General features: G+C 42.4%; 5 protein-coding genes across 5 annotated transcripts; 2 read left to right on the top strand and 3 right to left on the bottom strand.

Moving 5' to 3' along the window:
• Window positions 1–2,851: 2,851 nt before the first annotated feature.
• Window positions 2,852–3,377, bottom strand: EAE97_011492 (uncharacterized protein; the record flags this gene model as incomplete). The annotated part of the gene is made up of 3 exons (XM_038882007.1): window positions 2,852–2,972; window positions 3,027–3,267; window positions 3,329–3,377. 3 exons carry the CDS (start codon window positions 3,375–3,377, stop codon window positions 2,852–2,854), a joined length of 411 nt encoding a protein of 136 aa, XP_038727233.1.
• Window positions 3,378–4,646: 1,269 nt separating this feature from the next.
• Window positions 4,647–6,290, top strand: EAE97_011491 (uncharacterized protein). Its single transcript, XM_038882006.1, has 4 exons — window positions 4,647–4,967; window positions 5,016–5,759; window positions 5,831–5,904; window positions 5,960–6,290. The coding sequence occupies exons 1-4, from the start codon at window positions 4,797–4,799 to the stop codon at window positions 6,018–6,020; spliced, it is 1,050 nt and encodes a 349-aa protein (XP_038727232.1). The 5' UTR covers window positions 4,647–4,796; the 3' UTR covers window positions 6,021–6,290.
• Window positions 6,291–6,784: 494 nt separating this feature from the next.
• Window positions 6,785–8,461, bottom strand: EAE97_011490 (uncharacterized protein; the record flags this gene model as incomplete). Its single annotated transcript, XM_038882005.1, has 2 exons — window positions 6,785–7,690; window positions 7,742–8,461. 2 exons carry the CDS (start codon window positions 8,459–8,461, stop codon window positions 6,785–6,787), a joined length of 1,626 nt encoding a protein of 541 aa, XP_038727231.1.
• Window positions 8,462–10,270: 1,809 nt separating this feature from the next.
• Window positions 10,271–11,980, bottom strand: EAE97_011489 (uncharacterized protein; the record flags this gene model as incomplete). The annotated part of the gene is made up of 1 exon (XM_038882004.1): window positions 10,271–11,980. One exon carries the CDS (start codon window positions 11,978–11,980, stop codon window positions 10,271–10,273), a length of 1,710 nt encoding a protein of 569 aa, XP_038727230.1.
• A 996-nt stretch (window positions 11,981–12,976) lies between these two features.
• Window positions 12,977–13,630, top strand: EAE97_011488 (uncharacterized protein; the record flags this gene model as incomplete). The annotated part of the gene is made up of 1 exon (XM_038882003.1): window positions 12,977–13,630. The coding sequence occupies one exon, from the start codon at window positions 12,977–12,979 to the stop codon at window positions 13,628–13,630; it is 654 nt and encodes a 217-aa protein (XP_038727229.1).
• Window positions 13,631–15,086: the final 1,456 nt, after the last annotated feature.

Here is a 15,086-nt window from a genome sequence, read left to right as displayed (position 1 = left end):
CTAAAATTGCATTGCTCAAATATTTGGTCCAATAACATAGACGGGCTAATTGAAAACAGACATCTAAAATGAGATCTTGTTTGGTAATCTACTGTCAGAGATATCTTAGGAAATGTTTTTCTCAGCGATGATACATCAGTGAACTGTGCATCATTCTTTCTCAAAGTATTTTTTACTCAAATCCTGTGATTCGAAATGGACGATGAAGTTATACTTATCATCGATGGATTCGGATGCATAGGGCATGGGCTACCACATTGTTTAAGCAGTTCCACAAAGATTGTACAGATATCCAGATTTTTCCCGCATGGTTCATGATAGACTTGCGGTTGTGACGGAGTGGATTTACTGTATGTATACTTTTGGGAGGGTGATGCTGGAGAAGTTGAGAATTCATATGATGAGGTATATTACGGAAGATAGGACGTATTCTATTGAGAAGGCGAGGGAGAATTTGGGGTATAGACCAGTGTATGATATGAAAGAGAATATTAGGGAGGGGGTGGAATGGGCTGAGAGTGATCGTCCAGAGTTGGGGGTTCCGAGGAAAGATTTAATTTGAAGGTGGCGGGCTCGGGGTGTTGGGAGATATGAGAAAGGATATAAGAATGCCTTGTGTGAGTCTGTATACAACGCATTAAATTTGAGAAGTATATTCCATCTACTAAAATAAGACATAGATTCATCTCATATCCTACGTACTCACAACTCCTGATATTCCACATCTACAATAGGAAACACAAACTTATCCTCCCTCCCACATTCACTCCCCCCGTATCCAACCAATCAACCCGAACCATCTCCGCCAGCAAACAGTGAATCTCTCACGGCCAAGTATAATCTCAAACGAACTCCCTCCCTCAACAAGTTACTCCAGACTGCGTGGTACAGTGGTCAATCCCACTACTCCCACAAGATCGTCAGTCGCAGCGACCGAATTGATTTCACTTCGCTTGGGTGCACATCACGAATTGTCGGCCGCACCTAATAGATCTAAAAAAATCGTCATTCATAAATTGATTAAAAGCCTTTTTTTCTATCTTGACTTGTTTGTTTTTTCGTGTGTTGGAAAATTTGAGGTGATGTACGCGAGCAGTACGTTTTGTGGAATCGACCGTTTAATACTAGTGAATGAATGATCGAGATATTGGGTGTGGTTGTTGGAGTGAAACTGATAGCAACGTCTTGCAACGAAAATATTGCTCTCTAGTATCTTGCTAGTTGTATATTTTTGATATCAATTGTCTGGTTGTGATTTATGGCTACAGACAGCAAGTCTTTAAGTCTTGCAACAATATCCATGTCTTTTCCTATGCAGAAGATACGAATACAATCAGAACTATCCTTAGATATTTTTCAGAGGAGAAACGGTCGATGGTCCGGCCCTAACAACTCCATATTTTAATATGCTCTGATGCTATATAAATATTAACCTGCATATGACTCTCATTAAATCTATGAGGGTGTCGGGAGTGGTATGATGCGAAGAGAGGAGAAGGAACATAACAGCATTCCCCCAGCCAAAACATTTCTCATTGTGACTCGTATGTATAACCTTAGGTCCTTGGAAGGACCTAAATTCATTTATTGAGGCTAAATATGAAAGCGAAGAGCTATCGTTGGCGTTTTAAAAAGGAGTGATTTCCTAGATGACAATGAATTACAGCATAAGATTCATAGTGAGAATATCAAGGAGTTGACTAGCTATGCTCTACATGGTCTGCATTTGGGGTTTGAAAGAATTTCACTAGGATCTACGTACCTAGTTTTGTCCGAATAAGATTGAGATTAAAAGCTATGGGGAAATTCGTACCCGATATATGGTATCTATGGATAGTCGTGATAGCTGGATTCCATGGAATAAAAGTTTTGTTGCATATCTGAATTCGGCTCTTTCTCGGCTCTCTCGAAAACGCGACGGACCTTGCTATTGAAAGAGTATACTGTGGGCCTATCCTCGTAGGTTTTTTGACAAGAGTAAGTCACAACCGCAGCTCATTTCAAAGCCAAATAGTCTTTCACCGAGTTTCTTGAAACAAACAAAAGAAAAACCAGTAGAGTGTGAAGCAGTTTGTCATATGTCCTCTAATATAGTCTAGGGGCTAGCGGGGAGTGTGATCTGTAATTGAACGTCAAGAATAGAGCACATCATGCTGGGTTCTATCAAGCGGCAAGAAATGACACTGATCTATTCTAAGCGACACCGATGTCCTCGATACTATGTACGACTAGATAACACTTTCCCTGTGCTTTTCTCTCTTTTTTTATTTTGGTGACGTAGAAATTTTGGTTCGATCAATGGATGAATAGACAATTAATGGCATCGTATGTGTGCGGGAGAGGAAGGCTAGCAAAGACGAGTTTCTCACGTGTATGCGGTGCTGGCTACGAAGCTGAGTAACACTTACATGTAACTTGATATTGTGTTCAATCGTTACCCAGAGCCGAGAGGGATAGCAAAATTCGAGTATATAATGGGAACAGACACAAGGAATCGACCGGGAAACGTTTCCTTTGACTGCCGTATTTTTGTTGCAGATTTGACACTTGTTCTGCGGGATTCTACCACCGCAAGACACTATAATTTTTCTAGAAAGATATGAGAATTAAATTCAAGACAGAAGCAATACAATTGTGTACACGGTATAAATAAATCAAGTTGGTCAGGGGATAGATTTGTGTCTAATATCATGGGGCTGCCGAAGCCGGAAGAATTGCGGTCATTGTTGTTTGATATTTGCACATACCGGCATCAATCGGCAACTCCTACAAAGACCTCCCGCGAAACTGGCACCCTTAAAGATCGGGCCATAAATTTTCCTCGTCCCTTCCAATATATAATCCCAACTGCTTAGTTTCCGAACTTCGGTTCTTGCTTCGCGCCCTCAATAGCTTTACAGAAACTGAGTCGACTCTCAGTGTAGAACTCAGTTGCGACTTTACCATAATCGGCAGCGCCGTCATCGAGACTCCTATTAAAAACGGTCAGTTCTAGATTTTTACTCTCGAATAGCAGCGGAACCTACCCAGCTTTGATACCAACAAAATCAGGCATGAGCTCGAGTTCACCAAAAAGACTGGTTCCGCAGTTTCCACAGAATGATCGCTTGTTCATCTTTCCCGAATCTCCAGGCATCTCAAATGTCTTTGGAGTTCCTTGCAGAAGCTTGAATTGAGATCGATCCAAAAGGACATTGGAGGAGGCGGTAGCACCGCACCACTTCTGACATGCATGGCAATGGCAAAGAGCAGTCATCGTTGGTTCGCCTGATAGCCGTTATTAGTGTGCTTCAAATTCAAAAGCAGATAATGACCTGGAAAGACGAACCTGTGTATTCATATTGAATTTGGCGGCACAAACAAGATCCTTTAGGCATGTTGAAGAATTAGGAGTTTATAGACTTGGGTAAAGTGAATATGGAAAGATTGTTTCTAGAATTGATGATTGTTCAATGTTTGGATAATCATTGTGAAAGAACGAGGAAATGCTGCTGTTTTATGCTTTCAGTGACGGCATTCCGGATCAGATTTGTCAGATATTTGCAAACGTTCATGACACTTAGCCCGGAAAACAGAAGGAAGGCAAGCTTCCAGAGCTCGTTGTTGTTTGCTCAGATCGCAGTTGAAGCATCCGCTATACACCCGCGCGGCTCATTGATAGCAAAACTTGCAGCAAACTTTAATTTTCGGTGCGCGGGAGGTAACGGGAGACGACCGTTTGGAACTGAAAACTTTAGACTGCTTAAGTGGCAAGCAAAGACACCGTGCATAAGCCTTACTAGTCTTACAATGGTAGGTGATGTAATTAGTACAAGTGTATGGATGATGATCATGACGTACCTACCTCCATGCTTCGCTCGTATTTGACACAACATGCTCAGATTGTGCTTTATGACAGGCTGATTTTGAAGAGATCCCTTTTGATAGCTACTTTGATACAGTCGTTTGAGACCATCAGCCTCACAAGGAGATCCCCAATTTTATAAATAGCGAATAGGGCGTTGCGGACGAGGATCTCCCGATATACAAGAATGTGTGCAGTCTTTTTTCTAGGTAATTACCGCAGAGTACTAGATCAGAGCTCCCTGCTGGAAAAATTTACATAACTAGGCTCTTATATTTCACTGCCTAGCTTGACGGGTATGCTGTAATACAACCGTAGTTACAGACCGATCTTCAGGATGTTGTGTTGTGTTCTGTAATGAACGGTATCTTCGTGTGTTGTACAATGTGTATCAACTTTCTCACGAGGTTGAAAGTTTAGGGTGAGGTTTGGCCCAATGAATTAGATTGATGTTTAAGCTTTTCAATGATAGCTGTGGTCGGAACTCGATGTGGAGTGGGAAGCCGCGCGGGAGAGACCAAGCATTCCTTCTGCGGTAACAAAACCTTATATAAGCTTTCTTAGTAAGCCTCTCGTTAGACCATCATGATTTGTAAAAAAGTAAGATTCCTCGTATATCATACAAATTGACTTTTCATGAAGCGTAAGTGCTTCGTATCGTCAGACTTGCCTTGAGAAATTATACTACAGTTTAAGCTTTTTCTCAATGCGGGGTAGGAAGCCGCGCGGGAAGTGCCAAGGATTTCGTTCTCAGCAAATTATGTAAGCTTTCTTTGTAAGTAGGTGCCGGTGGTGGAAGATTCATGTTTGCATGTAGCGACCTTGAGAGCTGAAACCTAGCAGAGTATAAAGGGCAGATTTCCTCCTTTAATCATGGTTTCATATCGAATAATTTCAGGACTTTGCATAGAACACCCCCGCATCATTTATTCATTCTTCCCTAACACAAACAATGGCTGCCGGTTTACCAACTACAACTAAAGTCTGGAGAGTCCAAGGAACGGACGGATTTGACAGTCTGCACTACAACGCAGAAGAGGCTATCCCAGAGCTGTCAGATAATGATGTTCTCGTCAAGTTCCACGCCGCTTCTCTGAATTACCGAGATGTCTCAATCCCTCATGTGCGCCTACACATTTCCTTTTAATGGAAAGATGCTAATATAGATTAGGGAACATTTCCATTTGGATTTAAAAAAGGTGTCGTGCCAGGATCAGACGGTGCAGGAGAAGTATTGGCAGTCGGTGCAAGAGTAACACGGTTCCAGAAAGGCTCGAAGGTCGTAACCCAATTCAACCAGAAGCATACTTATGGCTCGCTTACTTCGAAGAGCATAAGCACTGCGCTCGGCGGAGACCTCGATGGTGTTCTTCGTCAATATGGCGTTTTCAATGAGGAGGGCCTTGTGCTGATGCCAAAATCGCTGGATTATCAGCAAGCTTCCACTTTAACGGGCGCTGGGGTAACAGCGTGGAATGCTCTATATGGCCTCAAACCAGTCAAGCCGGGGCAATTTGTGTTAACACAAGGCACAGGCGGAGTTTCATTGTTTGCACTCCAATTTGCAAAAGCTGCGGGTGCTACAGTGATTGCTACAACCTCGTCTGCTGCAAAAGCTCAACAGCTGAAAGAGATGGGTGCGGATCATGTCATTAATTATAGAGAAGTCACAAATTGGGGAGAGGAAGCCAAGAAGTTGACAGGCTCAAGAGAGGGTGTCGATCACGTTATCGAAATTGGCGGAGGTGGAACCATGGCACAATCCATCAAAGCGATCAAGTATGATGGCATCATCAGTGTCATCGGATGGTTGTCCAAAGCAGATGAGAAAGAGCCAAGCTTCCTCGAAACTGTTAGCAATGTCTTCACCGTTCGAGGGTTGTTCGTCGGAAGCAGAGCAATGTTCGAGGAGTTGGTATGTTCAATTCTTTCCTCATTAGCTTCCATTCCAAACCATTTTGTGGGTTCTGTGCTAATGATTTGAAGAACGCTGCCGTTGACGCCACCAACCTCAAACCGATCATTGATCGTCGCTTATTCAAGTTGGAGGATCTCAAAGAGTAAGACAAAGCCCCCTCTTTCCTATTTATAGCAATTAGTGCTAACACATCTCAGAGCATTCACATACATGAAGGAGCAAAAGCACATTGGTAAAGTCTGTGTCACCATGGAGTAGATCTTCAGCTTCATCTACGATGAAGAATTTCAGTATGAGTAAAGGATTGGAAAATTTCAAATCCGTTATGATGTCTTCAAAGAAGTGGTTATAGTCATGAAAGTAGCGCCTAACGCTTGGTAACAATTTTCTGCAAGTAAAGTGCTACAAGGCTTTCTATCTAGATCACGTGGTGGTGAACTTCTTCAGGCTCTCAGATAGCTTACAATCAGACGTCAAGCAGGGCTTTAATAATGACAGTGAATGGTTGCAACTCTTAGTTGATATTGTTTTATACCAAATGATCGATATTGAGCACGAAGCCTGACTGATGTTGGGATCAGTAATTTCGTATCTCATTTGTCCTCTATTTTAGTGATACGAATTGATCTTTGTGGACACGTTCCTTGGATGGCTTGAACAGCCTGTCTATCCGTTCTATCCATAACATGATGACTGCTCAATCAGAATCGAGTGGCGAAAAACATGTTACTCGTTTTAGCACAAGGCTAACCAAGTATAACATTTGTTGCCAGGATCTTCACCCCTACATGGATATACGTATATATGCTCCCAGTCTTGAAGGATTCCACCGGCTAATGACTGAGTCTCAGAATCCTGGCGAGCTCTGAGTCCAGAACTTTGGTAAAAGTGGGCACAAACGTGGAGGCAAGCATAGTGCGCAGTTGGAATATCACAGACGGCATTGAAAATCTCACCTAGGAGACCCTAGCCCACACTCCTCGCTAGAGCCATGGTACAGACTCAACTGATGAAATTTTCAATCAGACAAGAAGAGTCTTGACCCCTAGACTAGACATGGCTGTTGTCCAGTTCCAGGGACTGCAAGGCTGACTTTTACGAAGTCTCCAACACTCTTCCATGATCGAGGACGCGTTCTGGAAGTTGCAGAAAACCCCTCGGTTCATATTTGCCGAAGCCGCAATCTGTCGAAATTCATCTTCGTGCTCTTCTTCTGCCATACAGCTAACAATACAGAAAGACCATACAAGATGGCGTATCCATTTACCATCGGGTAGGTCTTGAAAGGCTTTCAGGGCTGCTAACACGCTGTCTCTGATCTCCGGAATTCTAGGGTATGCACCAGACTGGGTAACATATAAATAGACTTTTGCAGCACAAGCGAATATGTGAGTGATATGTTTGCTTTCTTGAGCTCGAATGCCGCACGGATCAGAAATATCGCCAGTTTGACGGGCTCTATTTTCTCGTATGCCTTTTTCAATTCGATCCTCGATACAGGCTGCGCGCCTAGCCAGCTGGGATTGACTCAAATCGCCCAAAACCTCTCGCGCAATTTTCCACTCTCCCAAGAGCGCAATGTCCATGATAGCAATCATAACCCAATTCTGACTTCCCATCAACTTACAAAGTTGGATTCTGCCATTATCTATGCGTAGAATAGAAGGGTAGACATCAGAATACTCTGGATTTGCACCTATAGTTACGGAAGATATACCATCGAACCAGATCAGTGCCGTAGAAAAAAATTCGAGAGCTAATTCATCGTCCAAAGAAAGAACATCGGGATCGGATTTTGGGGAGTCATTCATCTCTTGCACTGCATCTAAGGTGTCCAACGGCAGAAGAAAATTGTCCTTAAGACCCATGAAAATAGTTCTTCCAGCTTGCAAATGGGTCTGCCAGTCATTACTATCTCCTTTCAAGATCTACCATGCATAATTTAGCAGGTTTTCAGTTCTCTTAGTTGTAGGGCTCACCTCAAATGAAATCAAACAGATCATACAGGCAAGTATTTCAACTTTGGTCTTTGTTCTGCCCAAACCAATTTCCAAACTCAGCCGGTCAATGTGTTGCCTGAGACCAACCAGTGCTAAACAATGGTGCTTTTGCAGGTCTTCAAGTATATTATCACAGGTTTTAGACTCATTACCCGAGTATATAGCGCTTTGATGGTATGCACTTAAGCTCAGTGCCGCATGATACAGTGGTCTCGTATGTAACAAGATACTCAGAAGCCATCCACGACCACCTTCTGAGGCCAAAGGCCTGTAGAATCTGAATTGGAGGGGAAAGACGATGTCTAGATAATGCATCAAGAGGTTTGCCTCGCGTCCGTGATATTCGTTAATCATGAGGTTCAGTGGGCACCCCACACACGATGGCTTCCGAGCTGCGTCGCTGGACTCTGTATCTGTCATCGAGCTGTCGGTAACGGGTGTGGATCCTGGGCCGTTTTTTGCCACGGTACGACTAACTATCTCTCTCTTACGTTTCTTATTTTCTTTTATGACTCCTTTGATCCGTTCTGATTCTGCCTTCTCTGACGATCCTCCATCCATCCAAGCGGGCTTCTCACTATAGCCGTGGCAAACGATGCGAAGAGAATCACACGTTGAACACTTGGGTCGTTCTTCCTGACATTTCTTCTTTCGAAGCCGACACGTCCAGCAACCAGTACTACTTCGTGCTGCAAGCATGATATCTTGATCTTTGAAGAGAAATGAATAAGTATCTATCGGTCTATATCAAGATAAATGCCGATGTAAGTTCTAGCAAATACGACGTAAGTTTTGATCTCCCGGACACTTACTTTTCCGCTCGGCTCTAAGCTTAAAGGGTGCTAGTTAGAGTGGGGACTAGAGACTTGTACCCTATTTTTAATAAGCACCTATGAGTAATACGATTATAGTGGATCAATATATAATATAACCTTATATAATCAAGATCCATACATAGAAGTAATTCTGCATCCCTTCCACACCCACGGAAAACAAGAACGATTTCGCTACTTCATCACTTCAACACGTGCTCTCAGAGTCAATTATATTGCATTCGTTATCATATGATAGAAATGTTATACTTATTTTGAACGTTTCATTTCGCATAGGGCAGGACGGACTGTTTTCGACATGATTCTTGAAACCAACGACTAACTGTGTATGGTTACTGTAATGTCCTCTCATCGGATTTTTTATGTGATCCTCCAAGTCTAAGTACAAAGTTGTTAGTACAGCAAAACCTCTCTATAAGGATACCGGTTTTTATAGACTTTTTTAAGGATATATAAAGGTATCCGACTAATCCCGATATAGTAGTAATCCACTTCCGATTAGTCCCGATCGGACTATATTCCGTAGCAATTTCGTAACTTTTTTTATTTTTATAAAAAAATAATTGACGTAGTTTAACACCGAGTGACTTATATCACCAAATAGTCTATTTTAAATATATACAAAATTCATTTATATATAACCATATACTTTCTTTATTTATTGATAGAATTTTTTGAAAATTGAATATATAAAATTTAATTATAAAAATATTATAGAAATCTAATCTTTTTTTGAAAATTCGAATTAATATAAGAATTATCATTAAAATAGTTTTTTTATAATAAAAATTATAATATTTTCAATTTTTTATTAAATATAATAGAAATATTAATAAAAAAAATAGATTTTTAAGAAATTGAAATTCTATTATTATTTTATATTTTTTTATTTTTCAAAAATAATGATTAGTTATTAAAATAGGAATATTCAAAAATAACCAATTTTGGTCTATTTTGAAGTGGGTCATTCGGTGATATAGGCCACTCGGTGTTAAACTACGTTAAAATTTCGGTATATTGATTATATAATAACTAATCCTGATAATTCTATTGGCCCAGTAAGGATACATATGATCCTGGAACCGAAAAAATCAAAGAATATCCTAATAAAAAGGTTTTAAGGATATAGGGCTTTTTTCGCTCTGAAAATTTTTGAGATCGAAAAATATATCCTTATAAAGAGATTATCCTTATAGAGAGGTTTTGCTATACCTTCAAATAACGTTTGTTGAGGTTTTGATATTCGAAAAACGTTGTTCTGAGTGTATTTAAGTGACTGAAGTCCGGATATGGCAGGGGGTCCTGATGAAGCACGATAAGCCGATCACTGATCATGTTGCAACGCCCGATATGAAGCGTTGTAATATCTATAAAAAAGTTTCATGAAGAAGATCCTTTCAAAATGAATAAAGAGTACTATATACCTTCTGCTTTTACAGTGTTCTATTCTAAATGTTTTCTACTTAACAGACTCGAAGGGGAATATTGTCAGTGCTCTCGTCACCTCCTCATCATTGTCTAGCGTAGCCTATTTCGTATTTATGTGTGCTCCTTCGCCGTCAACTCCAGAAATAATGGCCAAGATTCTCCTGCCAGCCATTAATTCGCTGCATGTCTAGACTCTTCAAGGTTGAAGAGCCGGCTCAGTGGCAGCTACGGCTTGTGCTATACCCCCCTAAGCTCCACCAGACAAACTAGGCGTCTCACGCCTGCAAAAACAGGATGATTTGACTGGAATATCTGCAACCGCAAGGGCTATTTTTAACCGTGGCTCTATGAGGCGCGCCTCTGTCTTGCGGCCAAGGCGTGTCAAACACTCGTGATAGCCCTGAAGAGCCCAGACATTGTTTGGATGTTGATGAGCACGAGGCAGGATCCCGTCAAGACCAAGGTCTGCGCTATACACTTTTGCGGCTTCTTCAACATGTCCTTGCTCCAGCATTAGTGCAGCGTAGGCATGGCGCGGTGGCTGCATCCAACCCCATGGCTCACTGTAGATAAGAGTGTCACTGAGTTCGATGGACTTGCGAAGACTTGCAAATGCTTCCTCATAGTTTTTGCGGCGGTATTCGATTTCTCCATCCAGCATAGCAGCACCCACAGCCAAGATATCAGCACAGTTGTTAGGATAAGCCGATCGGGTGGCTGGAACTCGCTCAACAGCAGATTTGAATAGAATCCGCTCTTTCTCCGCCTCCTGCACGTTGGAGGTTGCGGCGTATGCCACACCCTTTGCGTAATGAATCATAGCTGTAGTGACACAGTACAACTGACGATCAGTAGGTAACTCCATCTGGATAATATCTTGCCACATCCCAAAGCGAACCAAGACATGAACACCAATCGACATATAAGTCTCAAGCCAATCTGCCATAGGAGGTGACGGGACACGCAGCAAAGCCTCGGGACAAGATGCTTCCATTCTCGCTACAGCTTCAAGCGCGATCTTAGACTTGCCCGCAAACATTGCCGCATAAATCAAGGAGTGGTAATCGTGGAGTCGGTACATGGTATAGAAGTTGTTCGGACCAGATCGGCTTAGAAACTTTTCATCGGCAATTGAGGCTTTCTGGTTGCAGGCAATTGCGCGCCGGTAATCACCGATGAGGATATCTAGGTGCGAAGGCATGTGGCTGAGGTGACCAGCATCGGGTATCAGGTCGCATAAATGATCTGCCGCATTCAATCCAAGTTCTGGATTCGGAGACATCTCAATGCAGTGGATGTACATATGCAACAGACCTGGGTGTCGATACGCTCCATCCTGGTCCAAAGCGCGCTCAAGAACACTCTTGATCTTCAACGTGCGAGCGCCCGGGCTCGGATTCCCAGTGTGGAGATCCCATAGTTGCCATGGGCTCAGGTTCATCATCGCGTCAGCATAGAGAGTTGCTACGTCAATACTGTCCGGATGCCGTTCATAGACTGATTCCATAGCGTCAGCGTAGGCTAGATTTTGGGCAGAGAAATCCTTGACTGGGTGATCATGCGAAAAGCGAAATTGGATAGCGTCGATAAGCGCCTGCTCGAGAGTTGTCGTACTAGCGGCATTTGCTTTTGCATCTTTAGAGGCTTTATAAGTCCGCTGCACCGTTGTTTTGAGATCACTCTCATCAAATGTCTTCCACGGCTTGTTGTAGTTTGGGCCCAGGGCATATGCTAACCCCCAGTAAGCCATTGCACAAGAATTATCGTGTGCTATAGCCTGCTCGAAGCAAATGGCCGCTTCTTCGTGATTGAATGCATAGGCCCATATCAAGCCGCGGTTGAACCACACTTGCGCATCTTCGCTCTTGGTGCTGATGTCTAGCTTGAATGGCCCGAGGTTGTAGTATTCAGTGGTTGAAGGGATAGCTCCTCCTTGCCGAGATTCAGACGTCATCATAGGTGAGAGAATAGTCTTGAAAGTCGAAGGAATCGAATGATACAACTTTCAGAGTTTTATAATATGAATAGATATCAATGTTGAATATAGTAGTAATTTGGTTCTAGCAAAAGTGATACTGATATGAACCAACTAAGTTTCTATGTATAATCAATATCGATGTCAACTTCAATACCAAAGTCTGAACTCAACACCAATCAATTCTTAGAGGCTGTATTTATAGTCAGATCTCTTCACAGTTGTGGGGAGGTAGGCAGTAGGTATGAACCGTACGATATCGTACGATATCCCAACGACACTCGCGTAACATTCAGTCCGTCAACGATGATAAATCAATTGAGGTATGGAGGGTGCCTTGTCGGTAGAAGTCTAATGAATTATAAATCGATGGCGAGACTTGGCTCGTTGACCAGGTCGGAAACGTTGAGGCAATTATTTGCTCCCGCGCGGCTTTATGAGGTGCGGAGTTTGTTGACCTAAATTTATCTGACAGCTGTCACAGGCTTATTATATTCTATGCAGAGACTATGCAGGCTCGCAGGGTCGATTTTTCTCCCACGAATAAGAACGTCATCACTAGCTTCCGCCGGGAAATTGGAATTTTCTGGTGCACGGCTCCTGCATTCTCGGCTCGCCTTGCCTTCCGCGGAGCTTCTCGGCAAAAGTGCTTTCGAGAACTGCCTTACTTTGAACAAACCATCTGCATCTCTTGATCTTGACCTGGTGGTAAGCTCATGTCTCCATTTGTGATTCGGAATAATTTTGGTTTTGATTAAGGTTGGTCTTCGGCGGAGTCGACTGTGACTGCTTAGCAACCGATAGACCGTATTAACAATTTCTATGATCTAGAATAATGATAATTTTAACATATAACCTTATGGCTTCCTACCTCGAACAGTTTTATCAGTACTGTCCTTCAAACCAATCTTCTCATCTGATAAACCAATCGCTTTTGAAACTTCCAGCCTCCTGTCTAGCTCGACGATAACCTACAAAATGCTTCCAATTACACTTTATTCTCATCCTTTCGGTCCTAACCCATGGAAAGTGGCTCTCATTCTCGAGGAGCTGAACATCCCTTATACTACAAAGTTTGTGGATTTCTCCGAAGTCAAAAAGGAGCCATATACTCAAATCAACCCAAATGGACGGCTTCCATCTATCCAAGACCCTAACACCGACATTACACTCTGGGAATCCGGTGCCATCGTCGAATACTTGATTGAGAAATATGATGTCAAACACCAGTTGAGCCATAGCACCTTCCCCGAGATATATCAGGCGAAGCAGTGGCTGCACTTCCAAGCTTCTGGTCAAGGACCATACTATGGCCAGGCTTCTTATTTCAGCCGGATTCACCCTGAAAAAATTCAGAGCGCCATTGACCGATACGCAAACGAGATCCGTCGAGTCACTGGAGTTCTTGAATCCGTGTTGAAGACTCGAGACTGGTTGGTCGGCGACAAATGCACGTACGCCGATCTATGTTTCATAGCATGGCAAAGATGGGCACCTCGATATGGTGGTGAAGATCTTTATAAAGATTACCCACACGTGGAGGCATGGCTGGAGAGGATGAAGACAAGGCCTACAGTCAAGAAGATTTTTGCTGATCAGGATTTCGCCATGTCAGAGGCTGAGAAGAAATGAGCATTGTAGCATTTGGATAGAATACCATACATATTTTCAAGCTAGAGCACAATCAATTTCTCTTTTTCTGCTATACTCGCCTGTCGATCGGTCACTTTACTGGTAATCTTGTTCGAATTCGGAGAGAATTAGTTGCCCATGCGTATTCAACATATCCTTTTCATCAATACAAGTGATTCTGCATTCACTCATTGGACCCAATGAGATTGAACAGTGCCTGTACGTTGATTCATAGAGTACGTGTTTCAATGGAGGAGAAGGAAGAATTGGTTTTCTTTTCGAGCGGAGCGAGCTATGGGGGTTTGGAGGCTTGCGCCCATAATATATTGAATTGAGTTGAATTGAAATGACGCTCCGCTGGTCCTCCGGGGGCCACTGCCGTGGAGGTAGACTATTTTCCCTCGACTATTTGGGGAATAGAGAAACAAAAATAAAGGAGGAAAAGAATAATTAATTAAAATTGCACCTCGACATAGAACAGCTTCACGAGCCGCAACATCAATCTCTACTAGCATGCATGATACGTTCTAGATTTGTTCCTTTACTTGCGAGAGGGAAGTCAAGCTACAGTCATGAATACCATCTATATTACTAAAACCATCATATTCAACTTGTTTATTATAAGTATATCGACTTGCCATATAATCATAGTCAAGCTACCTACATTCTAATGATTTCGACTCTTTATATTATCAGAGGCTCTTATATGAGATATATCCTCAATCTTGACCGACCGTCACTACTTAAAAGTGAAGCAGATGATGAGACAATTAAATGTTTCATTACCCTGTTACTCTATTAATGTATAATCACATACGATCTTACATTCTAAACCTCTCATTACATACACCAAAACTTCTTCGGCAAATGAATATGAATACGCGAGGAGATGACACATTTCATCCTACGAAGACGTCGTAAAAAACAACTTAAAATTCGAAAAATTGATCGTCAATTATTTGAAAACATGCAGTCATCATCACATCATGACTCCCCGGCTTTTCCACAATTCTGCTAAGCACCTAAATTCTCACATGGAGATCAACGTCATCCCAACACTTCAAATACAACCCCTCACCCATCCACCAAAAATATCAATCCAATTAACCAAAAGAAAGCGAACCATAATTAGCTTAGTCGCCTTCTCTTTCGAAAGGGAAGCGAATGAACACTAACCCAAACACAGCGAGTCTCTCGAAATCCAGACATTAGCAAAACAATCACGGAATCTTCTTCTCACACTCCATTGGGAAAAGCCTCCCTAAGTTCTTCCCTTCAATCCTCTCTTCGCGAGTCTTCTTCATCGCAGCCTTATTGAAAACTTTATTCAACTGCGCACGATACATCCCCTCGATAACGTCTCGCCACTCAGCAGCTTGCGCATATGTGTAATATATCCCTCTCAAGTCCCCCTCGAACTCCTGACAAATCCTCGATTCAAATGTCAAGAATAATC

Source organism: Botrytis byssoidea (genome assembly GCF_014898295.1).
Source record: "Botrytis byssoidea strain MUCL 94 chromosome Unknown BBYS_037, whole genome shotgun sequence".
NCBI classification, from domain to species: Eukaryota; Fungi; Ascomycota; class Leotiomycetes; order Helotiales; family Sclerotiniaceae; genus Botrytis; species Botrytis byssoidea.
Note: the sequence above shows the minus strand (reverse complement) of the source record. Positions and strands in the feature narration are given on the sequence as shown.